Source organism: Lissotriton vulgaris, chromosome 1_1 (assembly GCF_964263255.1).
Source record: "Lissotriton vulgaris chromosome 1_1, aLisVul1.2, whole genome shotgun sequence".
Taxonomy (NCBI): Eukaryota; Metazoa; Chordata; class Amphibia; order Caudata; family Salamandridae; genus Lissotriton; species Lissotriton vulgaris.
In genome coordinates this window covers 3,236,048-3,257,924 of record NC_141685.1, presented here as the reverse complement: position 1 = coordinate 3,257,924, position 21,877 = coordinate 3,236,048, and the positions used below count along the sequence as shown (strand labels likewise).

The 21,877-nt window shown below is 50.1% G+C and overlaps 1 protein-coding gene across 1 annotated transcript in view; it reads right to left on the bottom strand.

The window, feature by feature from the left end:
• Positions 1 to 2,603: 2,603 nt before the first annotated feature.
• The window catches only part of LOC147736925 (collagen alpha-1(XII) chain-like), a 141,731-nt gene continuing 122,457 nt past the window's right edge, over positions 2,604 to 21,877 (bottom strand). Inside the window, exon 5 of the mRNA XM_086966614.1 lies at positions 2,604 to 3,268. Coding sequence (XP_086822740.1) covers positions 2,604 to 3,268 — 665 coding nt within the window. The remainder of the gene's footprint in view (positions 3,269 to 21,877) is intronic.

The following is a 21,877-nucleotide window of genomic DNA, read 5'->3' as shown; positions in this document are numbered from 1 at the left end:
CTTTGGGTGTTGTTCCCTGACACCTCTGGACGGAACCAAAAAGTCCAGAACTCCAGAGGGTGTCTGCGATGGTGCACAGCTGCTGTTTGTGCGCCGCCGTAGGGGAGAAGGACAGGAATGCACCATCATGGGGCAAAGGTGTCTGCGCTGGTGCACGGCTGCTGTTTGTGCGCTGGCGCAGGGAGAAGGACAGGAATGCACCATCACGAGGCAAGGGTGTCTGCGCTGGCGCACGGCTGCTGTTTGTGCGCTGGCACAGCGGAGAAGGACAGGAATGCACCATCATGATGCAAAGGTGTCTGCGTTGGTGCACGGCTGCTGTTTGTGCGCTGGTGCTGGGGAGAAGGACAGAAATGCACCATCATGGCGCAAGGGTGTCTGCGTTGGTGCACGGCTGCTGTTTGTGCGCTGGCGCTGGGGAGAAGGACAGGAATGCACCATCATGGCGCAAGGTGTCTGCGCTGGTGCACGGCTGCTGTTTGTGTGCGGGCGCAGGGGAGAAGGACAGGAATGTACCATCACCGGGCAAGGGTGTCTGCGCTCGTGCACGCTTCTGTTTGTGCGCTGGCGCAGGCGAGAAGGACAGGAATGCACCATCATGGGGCAAAGGTGTCTGCGCTGGTGCAAGGCTGCTGTTTGTGCGCTGGCGCAGGGAGAAGGACAGGAATGCACCACCACGGGACAAGGGTGTCTGCGCTGGTGCACGGCTGCTGTTTGTGCGCTGGCGCAGGGGAGAAGGACAGGAATGCACCATCACTGCATGAGGGTGTCTGTGCTGGTGCACGGCTGCTGTTTGTGCGCTGGCGCAGGGAGAAGGACAGGAATGCACCACCACGGGACAAGGGTGTCTGCGCTGGTGCACGGCTGCTGTTTGTGCGCTGGCGCAGGGGAGAAGGACAGGAATGCACCATCACTGCATGAGGGTGTCTGTGCTGGTGCACGGCTGCTGTTTGTGCGCTGGCGCAGGGGAGAAGGACAGGAATGCACCATCACTGCATGAGGGTGTCTGTGCTGGTGCACGGCTGCTGTTTGTGCGCTGGCGCTGGGGAGAAGGACAGGAATGCACCATCACGGGGCAAGGGTGTCTGCGTTGGTGCGCTGCTGCTGTTTGTGCGCTGGCGCAGGGAGAAGGACAGGAATGCACCATCCTGGCGCAAAGGTGTCTGTGCTGGTGCATGGCTGCTGTTTGTGCGCTGGCGCAGGGAGAAGGACAGGAATGCACCATCCTGGCGCAAGGGTGTCTGCGCTGGTGCGCGGCTGCTGTTTGTGCGCTGGCGCAGGGAGAAGGACAGGAATGCACCATCACGGGGCAAGGGTGTCTGCGCTGGTGCGCAGCTGCTGTTTGTGCGCTGGCGCTGGGGAGAATGACAGGAATGCCTCATCACGGGGCAAAGGTGTCTGCGTTGGTGCACGGCTGCTGTTTGTGCGCTGGCGCAGGGAGAAGGACAGGAATGCACCATCACGGCATGATGGTGTCTGCGTTGTGCACAGCTGTTGTTTGTGCGCTGGCGCAGGGAGAAGGACAGGAATGCACCATCCTGGCGCAAGGGTGTCTGCGCTGGTGCACGGCTGCTGTTTGTGCGCTGGCGCAGGGAGAAGGACAGGAATGCACCACCACGTTGCAAGGGTGTCTGCGCTGGTGCACGGCTGCTGTTTGTGCGCTGGCGCTGGGGAGAAGGACAGGAATGCCTCATCACGGGGCAAAGGTGTCTGCGTTGGTGCACGGCTGCTGTTTGTGCGCTGGCGCAGGGAGAAGGACAGGAATGCACCATCACGGCATGATGGTGTCTGCGTTGTGCACAGCTGTTGTTTGTGCGCTGGCGCAGGGAGAAGGACAGGAATGCACCATCCTGGCGCAAGGGTGTCTGCGCTGGTGCACGGCTGCTGTTTGTGCGCTGGCGCAGGGAGAAGGACAGGAATGCACCACCACGTCGCAAGGGTGTCTGCGCTTGTGCACGGCTGCTGTTTGTGCACTGGCGCAGGGAGAAGGACAGGAATGCACCATCCTGGCGCAAGGGTGTCTGCGCTGGTGCACGGCTGCTGTTTGTGCGCTGGCGCAGGGAGAAGGACAGGAATGCACCACCACGTCGCAAGGGTGTCTGCGCTGGTGCACGGCTGCTGTTTGTGCGCTGGCGCAGGGAGAAGGACAGGAATGCACCATCACGGCATGAGGGTGTCTGCGTTGGTGCACTTCTTGCCCTTTTCTCTTGATGTGCGGCGATGCAGCTGCCGTTCGTCAAAAGTTTGTAAATTAGTTTCTGAATCTTTAGTCAAATCTCATGTTTCAGCCGCAATAAGAGATGAAATGAGGAGGAGGGACAATTCTCTGTTCCAGAAGATGAGTTTGTTTTAAGTAGATTTCTGTCCTAAATTCTAATCCTAAATGCTTTAAAGTTCTCCAATCTCCCTGAAATGTTAAATAGACGCTAAAACCCCTTTTAAAACACACGCATAAATGATTTCCTAAATGCAGGGCGGGAGGGACAGCTGCCTCCATTAGGTGCTGTGGCCCCATCTACCTCCTCTCCTCTCTGCCGGAAGTCCGAGGGTGGATTTCCGGTGTGGGGGGAGTGACAGGCCGGGCCCATGGATGCCTCTGTGGTCTAAGGTTCTCCTGCCTCAGCCTCCTCCTCCTTGGGTACCATCAGGTTGCGTTTGATGCTTTTCATCTTGTGCTGGACCCGGAGGCAGATGGACTCTGTCAGCTCCGGCAGGAGGCGCCGGAGGTCTTCATACTCCCCCATCATGAACAGGTGGGCCGCGGCCGGGGGGGTGGCGAGGGGCTCCAGCGCATCCCTCATGTACACATCTCCCCTCTTCACACCAAAAACAAAGACCTCCACCCCGGCCCCCCGCAGCTCCCGGGCCGGACCCGCAGCATCGGTGTCTGTCCCCCATCCAGGGAAGAGGATCAGGACCCGGGGCACGAGGGGCCGGCCCCCCCCGCCCTCGGACAGCACCCCCCGTCTGACCTGGGTGAAGGCTCCCCCCAGGGTAGTGACATTGGGAAGAAAATAACTGGTCCATGGGGATGGGGGGCCCAGGAGGCGACGGAGGCCCGGGGAGCTCTGCAAGTGGGGCAGTGTCCCGGGATCATCGCTGTACAGGAGCAGATGGAGCCGCACGGAGCCCGGGGACACGTGGAAGCCCCTCACGAGCGCCTCCAAGGAGGACACAAGGAGGAGGAGGAGATCAGCATCATATAGAACGAAACCACCATCGACCAAGAGCGCGACCTCCGCCTCGATGTCCGTCCGTCCAGAGCAATCTGAGGAGAGAGAAAGAGAGACGAGTCAGAGGGAGCAGACAACATGTGCCGAGGAGCACAGGAGGAGGAGGGGGGGAGCCGGGATCCGGCCCACGAAATACCATCAGCACACACTCCACAGAAGAATAAATACACGCCAACACCACACTGCGCTGTCACCAAATACACTCCAGCATCCACACTGCGCTGTCACCAAACACACTGCAGCATCCACACTGCGCTGTTACCAAACACACACCAGCATCCACACTCCGCTGTTACCAAACACACACCAGCATCCACACTCCGCTGTTACCAAACACACTCCAGCATCCACACTGCGCTGTCACCAAACACACTCCAGCATCCACACTGCGCTGTCACCAAACACACACCAGCATCCACACTGCGCTGTCACCAAACACACACCAGCATCCACACTCCGCTGTTACCAAACACACTCCAGCATCCACACTGCGCTGTCACCAAACACACTCCAGCATCCACACTGCGCTGTCACCAAACACACGCCAGCATCCACACTGCGCTGTCACCAAACACACGCCAGCATCCACACTGCGCTGTCACCAAACACACTCCAGCATCCACCCTGCGCTGTCACCAAACACACGCCAGCATCCACACTGCGCTGTCACCAAACACACTCCAGCATCCACACTGCGCTGTTACCAAACACACTCCAGCATCCACACTGCGCTGTCACCAAACACACTCCAGCATCCACACTGCGCTGTCACCAAACACACTCCAGCATCCACACTGCGCTGTCACCAAACACACACCAGCATCCACACTGCGCTGTCACCAAACACACACCAGCATCCACACTCCGCTGTTACCAAACACACTCCAGCATCCACACTGCGCTGTCACCAAACACACTCCAGCATCCACACTGCGCTGTCACCAAACACACGCCAGCATCCACACTGCGCTGTCACCAAACACACGCCAGCATCCACACTGCGCTGTCACCAAACACACTCCAGCATCCACCCTGCGCTGTCACCAAACACACGCCAGCATCCACACTGCGCTGTCACCAAACACACTCCAGCATCCACACTGCGCTGTTACCAAACACACTCCAGCATCCACACTGCGCTGTCACCAAACACACTCCAGCATCCACTCTGCGCTGTTACCAAACACACTCCAGCATCCACCCTGCGCTGTCACCAAACACACGCCAGCATCCACACTGCGCTGTCACCAAACACACTCCAGCATCCACACTGCGCTGTTACCAAACACACTCCAGCATCCACACTGCGCTGTTACCAAACACACTCCAGCATCCACTCTGCGCTGTCACCAAACACACTGCAGCATCCACACTGCGCTGTTACCAAACACACTCCAGCATCCACACTGCGCTGTCACCAAACACACTCCAGCATCCACACTGCGCTGTCACCAAACACACGCCAGCATCCACACTGCGCTGTCACCAAACACACTCCAGCATCCACACTGCGCTGTCACCAAACACACTCCAGCATCCACTCTGCGCTGTTACCAAACACACTCCAGCATCCACACTGCACTGTCACTAAACACACAGCAGCATCTATACTGCGCTGTCACCAAATACACTCCAGCATCCACACTGCGCTGTCACCAAATACACTCCAGCATCCACACTGTGCTGTTACCAAACACACTGCAGCATCCACACTGCGCTGTCACCAAACACACTCCAGCATCCACACTGCGCTGTTACCAAACACACTCCAGCATCCACACTGCGCTGTCACCAAACACACTCCAGCATCCACACTGCGCTGTCACCAAACACACTCCAGCATCCACTCTGCGCTGTTACCAAACACACTCCAGCATCCACACTGCACTGTCACTAAACACACAGCAGCATCTATACTGCGCTGTCACCAAATACACTCCAGCATCCACACTGCGCTGTCACCAAATACACTCCAGCATCCACACTGCGCTGTTAGTAAACACACTCCAGCATTCACACTGCGCTGTCACCAAATACACTCCAGCATCCAAACTGCGCTGTCACCAAATACACTGCAGCATCCACACTGCGCTGTCTCCAAATACACAGCAGCATCCACACTGCGCTGTTAGTAAAATCACTCCAGCATCCACACTGCGCTGTCACCAAACACACTCCAGCATCCACACTGCACTGTTAGTAAACACACTCCAGCATCCACACTGCGCTGTCACCAAATACACACCAGCATCCACACTGCGCTGTCACCAAATACACACCAGCATCCACACTGCGCTGTCACCAAACACACTCCAGCATCCACACTGCGTTGTTAGTAAACACACTCCAGCATCCACACTGCGCTGTCACCAAACACACTCCAGAATCCACACTGCGTTGTTAGTAAACACACCCCAGCATCCTCACTGCGCTGTCACCAAATACACACCAGCATCCACACTGCGCTGTTACCAAACACACTCCAGCATCCACACTGCACTGTCACCAAATACACTCCAGCATCCACACTGCGCTGTCACCAAACACACTCCAGCATCCACACTGCGTTGTTAGTAAACACACCCCAGCATCCTCACTGCGCTGTCACCAAATACACACCAGCATCCACACTGCGCTGTTACCAAACACACTCCAGCATCCACACTGCACTGTCACCAAATACATTCCAGCATCCACACTGCGCTGTCACCAAATACACTCCAGCATCCACACTGCGCTGACCCCAAATATACACCAGCATCCACACTGCGCTGTCACCAAATACACTCCAGCATCCTTACTGCGCTGTCACCAAATACACTCCAGCATCCACACTGCGCTGTCACCAAATACACCCCAGCATCCACACTGCGCTGTCACCAAATACACTCCAGCATCCACTCTGCGCTGACCCCAAATACACTCCAGCATCCACACTGCGCTGTCACCAAACACACAGCATCCACCCTGCACTGTCACCAAATACACTCCAGCATCCACACTGCGCTGTAACCAAATACACTCCAGCATCCACACTGCACTGTCACCAAACACACCCCAGCATCCATACTGCGCTGTCACCAAACACACAGCATCCACACTGCGCTGTCACCAAATACACTCCAGCATCCACACTGTGCTGTGAGTAAACACACTCCAGCATTCACACTGCACTGTCACCAAATACACTCCAGCATCCAAACTGCGCTGTCACCAAATACACACCAGCATCCACACTGCGCTGTCACCAAATACACACCAGCATCCACACTGCGCTGTCACCAAATACACTCCATCATCCACACTGCACTGTCACCAAACACACCCCAGCATCCTTACCTCGTTGTCACCAAACACACCCCAGCATCCACGCTGCGCTGTCACCAAAACCCCAGCATCCACACTGCGCTGTCACCAAACACACGCCAGCATCCTTACCTCGTTGTCACCAAACACACCCCAGCATCCTTACCTCGTTGTCACCAAACACACCCCAGCATCCTTACTGCACTGTCACCAAATACACTCCAGCATCCACACTGCGCTGTCACCAAATACACGCCAGCATCCACACTGCGCTGTCACCAAATACACGCCAGCATCCACACTGCGCTGTTAGTAAACACACACAAAGGCATCCACACTGCGCTGTCACCAAATACACTCCAGCATCCATACCGCACTGGTACCATACACACTCCAAGATCCATATTGCGCTGTTACCATACACACTCCAACATCCACACTGCGCTGTAACCAAACGCACCCCAGCATCCTTACCTCGTTGTCACCAAACACACTCCAGCATCCACGCTGCGCTGTCACCAAAACCCCAGCATCCACACTGCGCTGTCACCAAAATCTCTCCAGCATCCTTATTGCACTGTCACCAAATACACTCCAGCATCCACACTGCGCTGTCACCAAATACGGGCCAGCATCCACACTGCGCTGTCACCAAATACACGCCAGCATCCACACTGCGCTGTTAGTAAACACACACAAGCATCAACACTGCGCTGTCACCAAATACACTCCAGCATCCATACCGCACTGTTACCATACACACTCAAACATCCATATTGCGCTGTTACCATACACACTCCAACATCCACAGTGTACTGTCACCAAACACACCCCAGCATCCTTACCTCGTTGTCACCAAACACACGCCAGCATCCACGCTGCGCTGTCACCAAAACCCCAGCATCCACACTGCGCTGTCACACTGCGCTGTCACCAAACACACGTCAGCATCCTTACCTCGTTGTCACCAAATACACCCCAGCATCCACACTGCGCTGTCACCAAATACGCGCCAGCATCCACACTGCGCTGTCACCAAATACACTCCAGCATCCATACCGCACTGTTACCATACACACTCCAACATCCATATTGCGCTGTTACCATACACACTCCAACATCCACACTGCGCTGTCACCAAATACACTCCAGCATCCATACCGCACTGTTACCATACACACTCCAACATCCATATTGCGCTGTTACCATACACACTCCAACATCCACACTGCGCTGTCACCAAATACACTCCAGCATTGTTAGATTTGGGGGTCTCTGGTTGGCACAGGTAAGGCCTTGTGACAAGCAGGGACCCTCTCCTCTAGTCAGGATAAGGGGATCACCCTCTAAAATAATCCCTGCTCACCCTCTAGGTAGTGTGGCGCAAGCAGACCAGGCTTCTCTCAGAAGCGTTACAGGTTGGAGTAGTGTGGCTCACTGAAACCAAGACCTGCTGCACACTTATGTAAAAGTTCAAGCAAAATAGATGTCGCAATGGACATAAAGTTCAAATTCCATGGGCGAAGATGTGGAACACCAGTATTTCGGTTCCTCTTTTATTGTTCATTACAAGCCAGCCGACACGTGTTTCGTCGCAAGAAAACACTGTTTCCGCGACTCCTCAGGGCTGTGGGTAATGGATATGAAACCACAGGTCGCGGTGCCGGTGATAATTCCGACCCGGCTCCGCTCGAGACCGGGTTAAAGTAACCGTCAGGATACAAGTAGATTTGTCCAGAAGGGAAGTTCTCCAGTGTGTATGTGGAGATTCTTTAATAAGCATGTATGTATGTATGTATAGGCATTTATATAGCGCACTACTTACCCGGAGGGTCCCAAGGCGCTTCGACCGCTGCGAAACCCTTCCTGGCTTCCCTGAGAGATGGTCCCTTAATGGGTATCTCCAGGGTGAGACCAGGCATCCCCGGCGGTCTGGTGGGGCCGTTAGTGAAGATGAGGCAAGCTAATGCCCAGAGTTGCCGAGTGTGATCGCTGACCAGAGTGGGCACCGAGGCGAGAGAATTATCGAGTCCGCTGACCCTGGTCCAGAAACCTGCCGCGCCGGGAATCGAACCCTGGTCCCGGGCCGTCCTCTGCTCTCGGGTGTGCCGCCTCTAACCAGTGAGCCACACTACTTCACAGCAGTATTGTTACGTGTTATAGTCCTCAAGGAGAGTAAATCAGGGGTGTGTATCTGTCCACGTGTATACACCGCGGGCAGTGTAGAAACTTCTGGAGTAGATAATCCCCTTAGTGCGGGGAAGATTCCAGTGGCGTGATCGCTTGGATTCAGGTTTCGGTTCCGGGTGCGGTCACTTTACAGCATCTCTTCTGCGTGTTACCTGAGCAGTGCGCCCTTTATTTCCCTCAGACCTAAAACCCTGTCCTTTTGCTGTATAGTGTGGCTCACTGGTTAGAGGCGGCAAACCCGGAAGCAGAGATCGGCCCGGGACCAGGGTTCAATTCCCGATGCAACAGAGACATGGACCAGTGTCAGCGGACTCGATAATTCTCGCCTCGGTGCCTACTCTAACCAGGGGTCCAACTCGGCAACTCTGGGCATTAGCTTGCCTAATCTCCACAACGGCCCCATCAACGCCGGGGATGCCTGGCTCTACCTTGGGGATACCCAGGAGAGACCATCCCACAGGGAAAGCCAGGACGGGTTCCCCAGCGGTATACAGCGCCAGGACGCCGCTCTGCAACAGTGCGCTTTACAAGTATACATTACATTACATTACATCACATTACAGTTAAGCATTTGTGAACACATACAGTAACTCAGTAACAACACTACAAATGGACACCACACTAGGCTTATATCAAAAATAGCTATATTTTATGTGAGGCTTAGCACAAGACCAAATAACGTAAGAAATAGGCCACAATACTATTAGCAATTCAGGGCCCGATTCACAGAACTAACTTAAGACAAAATCCTAAACTTGCTACTTTTGGTATTCACAGAAGTTAGGATTTTGTCTTAAGTTTGTCTTAAGACAGACTTAAGACACAATCCTAACTTAAGTCTGTCTTAAGTCTGTCTTAAGACAAACTTAAGACAAAATCCTTACTTCTGTGAATACCAAAAGTAGTAAGCTTAGGATTCTATCTTAAGTTAGTTCTGTGAATTGGGCCCTCAGTTCTTGGTTAAGAATGCGTAGTTTTAAGTTCAATGCGCTTCGTGCTGTCTTTGCGGCTCTCTCGGGGATAACCGTACTTTGAAAGAGTCAAATAAGCACCGCGGACTCTCCAGTCCGGTGTGCACACAGTCACAGTGAGAGTCGTACAGTTACCTTGGATCGAGATGTCCAACGCGGACGATGCGCTGTAGGATTGAAGGCGAACCAGGAGCGTTGTCCGCCTCTCTGCGGTGCGGACCCCGGCTTGCTGTAGGCATCTTGTGTGAGGGGTAGAGCGGCGGCCCCGAGGAGCGAGGCAAACAATGCTGGTTTTCAGGCGTTCACGTACAGTGCGGCGTGCGAGTCACACCTTCCAGAGCAAGGGTGCCTTTTAGTCCCGGACAGCACGTTGCAAGGCGGCTGGTACGCTGCGAGCGTACGGGCCGTACTCAGCCTTGTGGTGTGCTCCAGACACAAATGCCAGCGGCAGGGATACAACGAGCAGTGCGGCTCTCAAGGGGGGAGGGTGAAGCAGTGTGCGGTGCGGCCCTTGTCCTTACGGTGCAAGCACGGCTCGTAGAGGGAGCGGAGTATCACAGTTCGGGGCTGCAGCGGCACGTGGCTTCACAGCGGTCAGAGTTTCGAGGAGCACTTAGGTCGCGGCTCCAGCAGCACAGGGAATTTGGCAATTTCCAGCAGCCCTGATGAAGGTGGGGGAGTCCAATAGTCCTGGGACTCCGTTGAGGGGTCAAGCTCACCCACAAGCCCTTGGAGATCTTAAAAGCACAAGTTGAACAAAGTATTTTCTAGTCTTTTCTTCTCCTCTCGCAGCAAGGCAACCACTGCAGGCCGTTCCCCCAGGTCAGGGACAGTACTCCTTCTTGCAGCTTTCCCAGTTCCTTCTCGTCGGGCAGAGGTTCTTCTTGTTTTAGCAGGATCTGATTTCTTGGGAGCAGGGTCCCAATATTTATACCATAATTCTTTTGTTCTTTCAGGCCAGGGGGCCTTTGCCTAGTTCAGTCCAGTTCTGGAGCACTTTGTTGACATGATTCTGACTTCTTCTTTCAGAGTGGAGGGCAGAGACATCAGACGCTCCACAGGAGGTGGAGCCAGAATTGTGGTGGCAGAGCACAGCCCTATTCAGAGTCCAGGTGCACTCCTCCCACCCATCTGGATGTAATCTTCCTATTCACCACCTGGCTGCCCCAGCCTGTCTCCTGGAATTCCCCAGCCCTGTCACTCATAGAAACTAAACAGCAGTAACACATTAGAGCAGAGGCGGGCTGAAATGGTTAGGCAAGCAAATACCAACTTTCTAAAAGTGGTATTTACAAACACCGAATATTAAAACAAACCTTACTAAAAGATGTATTTTATCATTCTGAGTTCAGGCATACTAAACTCGAATTTCCAGAGTCTGTTAGGATCATAGGATGTAACAATTCCAACAGCCAATTCTGGCCCATGAGAACAGGTAGCCTTGCAATAGTGAAAAACGAAAATGGCTGTAATTCCCTATTAGGACATGCCACACACACATCAGGGCTTGTACTACCTTTTGCTTACAACGCACCCTGCCCTTCGGCCTACCATAGGGGTGACTCGCATGAAGTAAAGGGAAGGTTAGGGACTGGCAAGTGGGTGCACTTGCCCAGTCAGCATGACAGTACCAGACTGCACGCAGGCTCCGCAATGGCAGACCTTAGACACATTTTACAAGGCTGCTTCTGTGGGTGGCACAACCAGTGCTGCAAGCCCACTACAAGCATTTGGATTTACAAGCCCTGGGCACTCCTGGTGCACTTTACTGGGGTCTGACAGTAAACCAAATACGCCAATCATGGAATCCAATTAACATATACATTTTTACACAGGGAGCACTTGCACTGTGGCACTGGTTGGCAGTGGCACAGAGCTCTGAGCAGCTAACACCAGCAAAAACACATGAGGCAACAGCAACAAGAATTGAAGGGAGACCCACGCCAATGGTGCCAGGTCTAACACGTGTCCTCTCCAGCTGAAATGTGGGGAGAACTACCCTACCCTACCCTACCCTACCCAGGGAGTTCTCATCACTAAGGCGGAAAAATCTGGACAGACCGTCAGCGTTGTCGTGGTCTGAACCAGGGCGATGTTCCACCGTGAAATCCATACCCTGAAGGGAAATGGACCACCTCAACAGCTTTGGATTCTCACCCCTCATTTGCATCAACCATCTGAGGGACCTGTGGTCTGTCTGAACCCGGAAGTGAATCCCAAACAGGTAGGGTCTTAGCTTTTACAGTACCCAGACCACAGCAAATGCCTCACGCTCAATTGCACTTAACCTCTGTTCCTGGGAAAGCAACCTCCTACTGATGAAGGCTACAGGTTGGTCCCAGCCCTCCTCAGTCATCTGTGAGAGAACCGCCCCTACACCATGCTCTGAAGCTCCTGTTTGCACAAGGAACTCTTTGCAGAAGTTGGGTGCCAGGAGCACATGGCAGCTTTCAGGGTCTCAAACGCTTTCTGACAGGTGTCAGTCCAAATCACTTTCTTTGGCTGCTTCTTGGAAGTCAGCTCTGTCAAGGGTGCAACAATGTTGCCATACCCCTTGACCAACCTCCTGTAGTACCCTGTGAGTCCTAAAAAGGCTCTCACCTCTGTCTGGGTTTTGGGGGATTCCCAAGCCAGGATGGTTTCAATCTTGGGTAGTAGGGGCGCCACCTGGCCGCTCCCAACTTGGTGTCCCAAGTACACCACAGAAGCCTGTCTGATCTGGCACTTGCTCGCCTTGATCGTGAGGCCTGCCTTTCTCAGCGCCAACAACACTTCCCAGAGGTGGCGCAGATGTTCTTCCCATGTGACACTGAACACTGCAATGTCTTCCAGGTAGACGGCACTGAACAGAATTGTATTTCATTCCGTTTCAAAGTTGTATATGATCAGTGCATATATGACTCTTTTCATATCTGCCCCAATGCATTTCGGGCCGTATGCCCTTCTTGCAGGAGCTTATCTCAAGCGTAGTAAAAACCAACAGCCTTGTTTGATCATATACAACTTTGAAACGGAATGAAATACAATTCTGATTAAGAAGCTTTTTGAATGAAATAAATAATTGGAAATCAACTTGAAATGAACTGAGGAGTCTTTATTCAAAGAACCAAAGGTGTGCCTAAACAAGGGATGCTTCCAACGCTTGGAAACACAAACTAGCTATATTGATTTCGACATGTTTAGGACGGACACGCCACCTTGAGAGCACACAACCACATAAAACCACAAGTAAACTGTTTAAAAAAAAAAAACCTACATAAACTAAAGGCTGTGCACCAACCGCACTAATTGTTATTTAGAGCGCTCTTTAGCCCCATCAGTCAAGGCGATCTGCCAGTACCCAGACGTCAAGTCAAACGTGCTGAGGTACCGTGCAGCCCCTAACTGATCAATGAGCTCAATAGCTCTGGGGATGGGGTGCGCGTCAGTCTTCGTGACTGAATTGAGCCCTCGGTAGTCCACACAGAACCGGAGTTCGGGTGTGGCACCCGGCGCTGCAGCCTTCGCAACCAAGACCACTGGGCTGGCCCTAGGACTGCTGGAGGACTCAATCACCCCAAGGGCAAGCATCTTTGAGACCTCTTCTTTGATGCAAGCCCTGACCCTGTCAGTTACCCAGTAAGCCTTGTGCTTCATATGAGGTTCTGTGACGGTTCCGTGACAATTTGAACCCGTGTTTTCAAATTTGTCGGAAATACATAATATTGGTATCAGCGAACCGCAAATGATCCATTTAGTGTATCCTGGTGTTTTCGCTACGCTACAAGCAAGAGCACTCCTTCTATTTGACATATTTTTGATCTACCCACGGCATCCATCTTAGATCATGGCCGCCATTTTGTGATTCTTGCCCTCACATACGCAATAACCTGTGATCACTCCACTTTGATTAAGGACACGTAGCCTTAACCGGAGATTCACCTCTTACATGACACGTACACCTTAAACCAGATCACGCTGTAGCTGCATGACTCGACAAAGGCTGCCTCCTCTGCCCGAGGCCAGCCCTGCCAAACTGGTCTTCGTGTCCATTGTACCTGATCATGATTAGGCGGCCGAAGCCGGTAGCCTTGCCCATTTACTACCCACAAACATCCCTTATCCCACTTTTCTATCTTCCACACCTGGCTCTGTTTCTTTCTTTCTGAATCTTTATTAGGGGGAGGTAACGAACTTTATGATGAGGCGGTCCGAGTCCTGAATGCAATATTGACAGGGAATTGTGACAAACTAGTGGGAACCCCTCTTTTCGCAATGTTTGGCCTCAGATATTATCGACGGTTCCTGTGTAACGCCAAATATTTATTGTTTTAGACACAAAGGTTTTGGGAATGTATTACATGTAAAGAATTTGCCCCTAGCATAAAAAACAGTATATAAGGAGCAGCCCTCTTTGTACAAATCGAACAGGCTCCTAGATACTGCCCATGCGTAGTTTCTGTGACTTCTGTGTCCCTGCAGTAATAAACCTTTGGTCTTTGACGCCACCATCGAGAAGCCCGTGTTTCTGTTTATTTGTGCACCAAGGCAGGTGGAACTCCGGGGTCTTCGGGTGTTGTTCCCTGACACCTCTGGACGGAACCAAAAAGTCCAGAACTCCAATTGGCGCCCAATGTGGGGCGACGTCATTCGGTACCGGTCCAAAAGCCTGAAGAGTTCGAGAAGCTTCGTGTGAAGATTCCTGAGGGAGGCGCCCCACTTCATCGATCCCGGCATATCGCAAAAGTGGCCCGAAGTTCTCTTCCACGAGGGTTTCCCGTTCAGGACGGCTGCAGTGGGCCGTTGCCTTGACCGTCGCCCTGTCTTGGACCCGAGGTGCAGTCCTTAGTACGGCGAAACGTGACGGGTTTCTCCTTGGTGACGTCTTCAGTGACTCAGTTAAGTATTTAGTGATAGCTAGCTGGTTACTTTTGTGAGGATTGTTAAAATCCTTGATCGGTTCTTGGTTTGGTTTAGTCTTATAAGATTATCACTGGTTGTTCTAGTTACGATAATCTTTTTGGTTTGGTTTGGGTATCGATACATCAGTTCGTTTTGGTAGGCCTAAGTTCTTGGTTCGAGTGCACATATTTGTTCCGTGTTTGTTTGTTTTGTGTTCCGGACTGAAAATGGTAAGTCGGAAAATGTTGTCTTGTTTTGGTTGCAACCGTGACTCACGATTGGAGGACTCATGTCTGGTTCCTCCGATTGGGACTCCCCTATATGATTTATACTGTAAACATGGCGTGGGTCCTATATCTTATAATAAGGTGTGGGTCCGTTACTGTAAGAAGGATGGTGTCCTTAGTTGGCCACTGCATGGTAGTTTTGAACCCGAGATTCTCGACAACTTAGAAGCGAAATTGTTTAGGAAGAAAGCCCGGCCGGCAATGTTTGATTCTTTCCGTTACTGGCGAAAAGAATCCAAACAGAGAGAAATGAAAAGGTTGAAAAAAGAACAGAAAGAACAAGAAGAGTTAACTCTAGAGCAAGCGGCTAAACAGTTGCAGGCTAACGAGTGTGAGAAGGCCATAGATGTAGCAATTAGAGAGCACAACTTAGCGATTGACAAGTGCTATCCTGCCTTGCCATCAAAAATGGCTAAGATACTGGAGGATTCCGAAAACGATCCTCTATTATCTTATCTGTTACGGTCACCTCCACCGTATGCACAAGGTGCTGCGGCTCCACTCGTCCCGAATGTTCAATTACCGGTTGCTGGACAACCTGGTGTTCCTGCTCCTGTCCCTCAGAATCAAGTTCCCGTACCTCCTGTGATAAATGTGAATGTTCCTACAGCTCCTCCTCTTCCTACACTGCCAGCCTCTATACCTACATCTGTACCTACTGTTCCTCAAACTATTTTTCTCGATACTCCTACTGTTCCGTTATCTATTCCTACCTCTACTGCATTCTCTATGTCTGCGAGTGTGCTAACTCCACTTTCTGTTCGTCGAAGAATCACTGATTCTGTTACTAATATGCTGTCTCCTATATATAAAACTTTGATTAAGACTCCTACTCCTGATTCAGTTCAGAGACGTAGTCAGCTACCAAGTACTGAGGAACGGGGAATTTTAGATTCCACGGCTCTCAGATGGATTTCGAAGAGTAGAAGATATAGTACGAGAGATGTGTTAGACACATTTATGCAGTGGGGGGAACCAACACAACGGTACGTCTTTGATGAGATGTGCTCGTTGTTACGTGAAGAAATAGAAGAAGACGATGTCGAATCGGATTTGGAAGATTTAATTAGAGTTCAAAAAGAGTTCGCTGCTGGAATGATAGTGGGTGAGAATATAAAGGAAGCGATGGAACTTATTTTAAGTTTTAGGAATGATCCATCTCTTCGTTCACCGAGAGATTTAGAAAAAGGTAAAGTGAAGCTAAGTCGCCAATATCCTATGAGGGAGGTTCCTCCAATTTGGCGCGAAGCAATACAACGTGATGATAATGCAGGTATTGCAGCTGCTCCAGCACAGTTCCAACGAGTGTGGATACACATTCCATGGAAGCGAGCTGAAGTGCTAGCGGTGAAACAGGCCTTGCCAGATCCACGTAAGAATCCAGCTGGATATTACAAGGAATTAACACAGACAGTTGAGGCTTGTATAATGAACTTAGCCGACATCGATATGTTGTTTGGTAACGTAGTTCCGCAACCAGTGTGGGCTAAAATTCGTAGAGAGGATCATCAAGCTGCTTTAGGTGGTGATTGGGCAGCTATCACTGCAGCAGATGGTCAGCAAATAGGTGGTGCGAAACCCGAACCTCTGATTGCTAATCTGCCAGGTAGAATAATTGATCTAATGAAGACTCTGATGCCAGCATTGCGTGTTAATTGGGACAAGCTGTCAGCATGCAGGCAGAAGAAAGACGAAAGTGTCTCCGACTTCTTCACGAGGTTTGAAGAGACTTTTGTAGATCATAGTGGTCAGGACATGAGTACAGAAGGAGGACAGAGATTGTTTGTCGATAAATTTGTGCATAATTTGTTACCTGAATTATGCAATAAATTAAAAGACTCAGAAAGTGCGTGGGCTGTATCTACGACAGCGCAAATACTTGCGACTGCACAGTACTACGAAAATAGCGATAAAGAGGAAAAGGAAAAATCAGAAAAGAAAACAAAAGATTTAAAAACTAAAGTTCTTTTGCAACAGGCGTATCCGCCCCGCACGAATCAGACTAATACGCAGCAAGGTTCGTACCAAAGGACAGATTATGGTTCATCAAGACCTCAATATCAGTGGAACCAGTGTGCGTACTGTAAGAAAGAGGGTCACTATAAAAATGAATGTCCGATCTTAGCGCAAAATAATGCAGCAGCAGCTCAGAGAGGTCGTAATGGTTTTGTGCAGAATTCTAGAGGTCGAGGACGAGGTGCTATGCCTCCACAAACGAATGATCGTCCCTCCAATCACTTTGATCAACGAAATGGACAATCTACTCAGCAAAATAGATCTCAACAATATCTTGTCGAGGACTATAATGAAGTAGATGAGGGTTTTCAACAAAATGGGTACTAGGACAGCCATGGACAGAGAGAGGGAGTAGTATCAGTTCCAGTGGATCAGAGTGGGCCTTATGTTGCAGTAGCAACATCAGGTGTAGTCGAACCGTTTCTGTTGGATACTGGTGCCGCAAAAAGTTCTATCATTCATGTGAAACTCCCTGGCGCACCTTTGTCTGGCTCAACAAATGTTTCCGTAGGATTTTCAGGCGCCCCTGTTCACAACCCGATATCTGGTCCTTTGTCTATTTCTGTTGGACCGTGCCAATTGAAAGCACCCCTGATTTTGACGACAGGTTGTAATGAAAACCTGCTTGGTTTAGATTTGTTAAAACGACTATATGCGACATTGTACTGTTCTCCGGAAGGAGTACAGCTTACATTGGGCAAAAATATCACCTCTCCAATGTACTTGTCAATGGACGCACTCCCGCCGGACCTACGTTCACTCCCTGATTCTCTTTGGGCGACTGGTCCTAATGATGTAGGTCTCCTAGAAATTCCACCATATGTAGTAACTTTGAAAGCAAATGTAAAATTTCCAAGAATTCCCCAATATAAAATATCTAGTGAAGGAGAGCGTGCACTTTTATTGATTGTGCAAGATTTGATTAAGAAAGGTGTGGTTGAAGAAACTAGAGGAAATGTCTGTAACAGTCCTGTATTGCCGATCCTGAAACGAACTGATCCTACAAAACCTCCAGTTTATAGGTTTGTCATAGACCTTAGAGAAGTTAATAAGATTGTAGTCCCGCAGTTTCCTGTAGTGCCAGACATTACTGCCTTGTTAACATTGATTCCTGCCACAGCCACATGGTTCTCAGTTATGGTTCCTCATGCAGTGGATACACTCATGAACAGAACGAAGACTCAACACCTTACTAGTGCGAGATTATCTGGTTACGAGTTGACATTACTAGCGAGTCACATTCAGATCAAAAGATGCAATGTATTAAATCCAGCAACACTGTTGCCGACTGATCAAGAGTCGAGTGATTCCGAGCCACATGATTGCTGTTTCAAAACGGAGGAAGAGACAAAAGGACGCATTGATTTAAAAGATACTCCGCTATCAGATCCGGATGGTACGCTGTATGTGGACGGGTCATGTTTTAAATTGGAGAATGGTGATGTGACTGCTGCTTACGCAGTAACGACTTTGAAGACGATTGTGGAGACTGCAAGAGTGAGTCAGAATTCTGCCCAAGCTGCAGAATTAATAGCTCTAACGAGAGCGTGTGTATTAGCTGAGGGAAAGAGAGTGAATGTGTTTACAGATAGTCAGTATGCATTTGGCGTGGCCCATAGTTTTGGCCGGTTGTGGAGAGAAAGAGGTTTCATTACGTCCCATGGGACTAAGATCCAACATGGTCAACTAGTTAACGACTTGTTGGAATCTCTAACCTTGCCGACTGAAGTTGCAATTGTGAAGTGCAGTGCTCATAAAGCAATCACGGATGATGTTGGTCGTGGGAATGCTTTTGCTGATGAAATTGCTAAACAGACAGCTAGAGACACGATGATCAGAATGTATGTTGCTACGTCTGCAAGATGGATTGCTGAGTCCGGAATGTGTGAAGACACTATGGAAAGTGTGAAAGAGATTCAGAAAGAAGCAACTGAGGAAGAGAAACGTGTATGGAGAGAAAGTACGGGCAAGTTGGACTCGAATGGATGTTGGATTGATTTGACAGAACAGCAGCGTTGGATGTTGCCCGATGCGTATGTGCTTGCAGTAGTGACGATGGCGCATGGAGTAGCGCATATAAGTTCTAAAGGGATATGTAAGATGTTGGCTCCGGTCTGGAAGAATGAGGGAATCAGTAAGTGTGCAGAGAGAGTGGTGAAAAATTGTATGGTGTGCTTGATGCATAATCCTGGCAAGGGAACTCCAACTCCAGCTGGTCATTTCGCTCCTCCTTCCTGCCCCTTTGAAGTAATTCAGTTAGACTTCATTCACATGGAGCGCTGCAATAATTTGAAGTATGTCCTGGTGGTAGTTTGTGCTTTTTCCAGGTGGATAGAAGCATACCCACTAAAGGACAACACTGCCCTATCTACTGCCAAAATTCTTCTCAAGGAATTTTTCCCTAGATATGGAATGCCACGGATTGTATGGTCAGATAACGGAAGTGAGTTTATAGGGAAAGTTATGCAGAGTGTGTGTGCCGGCCTAGGATTGAAACAGAAATTTCACAGTGCAAACCATCCCCAGTCTGCTGGTTTAGTCGAGGGTTACAATGGCACCCTCAAGCTGAAAATAGCCAAAATACAAGCATCCACAGGTTTAGCCTGGCCAGACGCACTTCCTTTGGCCTTGTTTTCAACGAGAGCAACAGTACATTCTAGAATAGGGCTTAGTCCTTACGAGATAGTCTTTGGTCGCCCGGCAAATATCTGGGGTGTACCAAGGCCTAAAGAATTTTGCTCCATTGAATATCCTATGTTGATAGACTACCTTTACGACTTGACTGCTAAATTGAGTCTTATTCATCAACAGGTTTTCGATGCTTTGCCAAAACCTCCGGAGAGTCCAGGGCATCAGCTGAAACCGGGAGACTTCGTTGTCATCAAGAACTTCGCGAGGACGAAGAACCTTCAGCCGAGATTTGTGGGGCCTTTTCAGATCTTACTGGCAACGAGGACAGCAGTTCGTGTAGCTGGCCGTAAGCACTGGATACACGCCTCCCATGTTAAGCGTGTTCCTTTGCCGCTCCCTTACGACGACTGGGTGAAGAAGGGAATTGGTGCCTCCGAATCTGAAAGCACACCGAAGTTCATCTCTTTCAGCGATGCCGAATTGATTACTGACACTTCGAAACCTGACTCTCCTCCGGAAAAGACTCCTTTGAACACTGAACATTTGTCTCCAGCATCAGAAGAAACTTTGCTATCTGCGAACTTGAACTCTGCAACAGCTACTAGTGATACGCTATTTTCCGATCAGACAGTACCAGCGAAGCAGAGATACAACCTAAGAAGCCGTAAAATGGACAAATAAAGCAGGCAACTGCATATTGTGATTTTGATATATATTGAACTTTTGCCTTCAGCCAGGAAGTTTGCTATTGTTTATTGTTTTTAAAATTGCCTTGCCGTCTGGGTAGCCGTAGGGTCGTGGCTGTGTGCCTAGTTTGAATTTGCAGGGGTCTGACACAAGGTCGATCTTTCTGTTGGTTCTGGGAACTCCCAGGGCTGATAGAGGCATTTTCATCTACGTACACATCATCAGTGGTCGCGAGCGGATTGTAGAAGATGGAGCTTCCTGCGCTGCAACGAGAAAATGTGATTTATATTCGCAGAAACAGACTTAATAGAATTCTTCATAGCAAATGCTTTCTGATGCAATGTGCCATTACATTTTTGATTGTTTTAGCAACATTGGTGGGTGGAATCGTCTTTAGTATAAATTTGATTTTTGTGCCAGTTACTACAGTACCTCCCCTTGATCCTGCTATTTCTACTGTTTCTTCTATACACTCTTTTCACTCGTTTCCAGAACATGAGCAAGCCCGACGCTCAGAATTCACCAACAACACTTTTGTACAGCTCTTGCACCAACACCAACTGGTAGTTAATACTACAAACTGCTGGGTGTGTGGCTTGATACCTCACACTATGGATAAAGGTATTCCCTATCTGGTTTTGCCTTACAGCTATAATGGATCATTTCAGGCCTTCCAAACCATCTTTGCTTATGCCCTTGAAACTTATCCTCCACGTCCACCACGTTCCACTAAATATAACTCTGCCAACAAAGCTTTAGTCCAGGGAATTATTGACATGGTCAAGGACGTCAATAATACTCCATCTTACCCTAGAGACGAATTGCGAGTATATTTAAGTTGGAATACTTCAGAGTATCGCCTTAGTTTAGGAGAAAGCAAGCGTAAAAGCTCAACTCCAATCTGGGTCGTACCTCACCGAGGTCAGGTCTGTTTGCAAGGTAACGGGAGAAATCCGAGAGCTCAGCTAGGGAAGAGTGAGTGCGTAGAGACTTACGTGTTTCCGGCTAACTCTTCCCCTGCCTTTCTTACTGCTAGGGGTACCTACTTCATTTGTCGAGACAGAGCTTATACATGGTTGCCTGCCGACTTTTCAGGATCATGTTATATTGCTCGATTGTTGCCTCCGACATACACTGCTTCATCTGATTACCACAGAACCAGAATAGCGAGAGGTGTCTTCAGCAAGGAAGATACTGCTGGTCAGGAAGCTGGAGACTTCTTCAAAGGCTTCCTTCCGTTCTGGGGGCCTATGGCCAATAGTAGAAACATACGTCAGCTAACACGGGTAGTTGAATCTACTATCACCGAAACTGCTGGTGCCCTTAGCAATCTGACAGCTGAGCTTCAGGCGGATAGGCTCATGACGTTGCAGAATCGTATGGTTCTAGACGTTATACTTGCAGATCGAGGTGGGGTATGCAGAATGATCCAATCGAGCTGCTGTGTCTTTATTCCTAATAATGCTCCAACAGTCTATGAGGCGATCTCTAAGTTGCACAAGATTTCAGACTCCATACATGTAGACAAGGGAAACTGGTCCTTCATGGAGTGGTTTTGGACTCTGATATCAGCGTGGGGATGGAAGGTTCTAATGGTCATTGGTGTCATCTTAGTATTCCTATTCTCATGCTGCCTGATTATCCAGTGTGGTCCTGCTCTGTGTAGTCTTTGTGC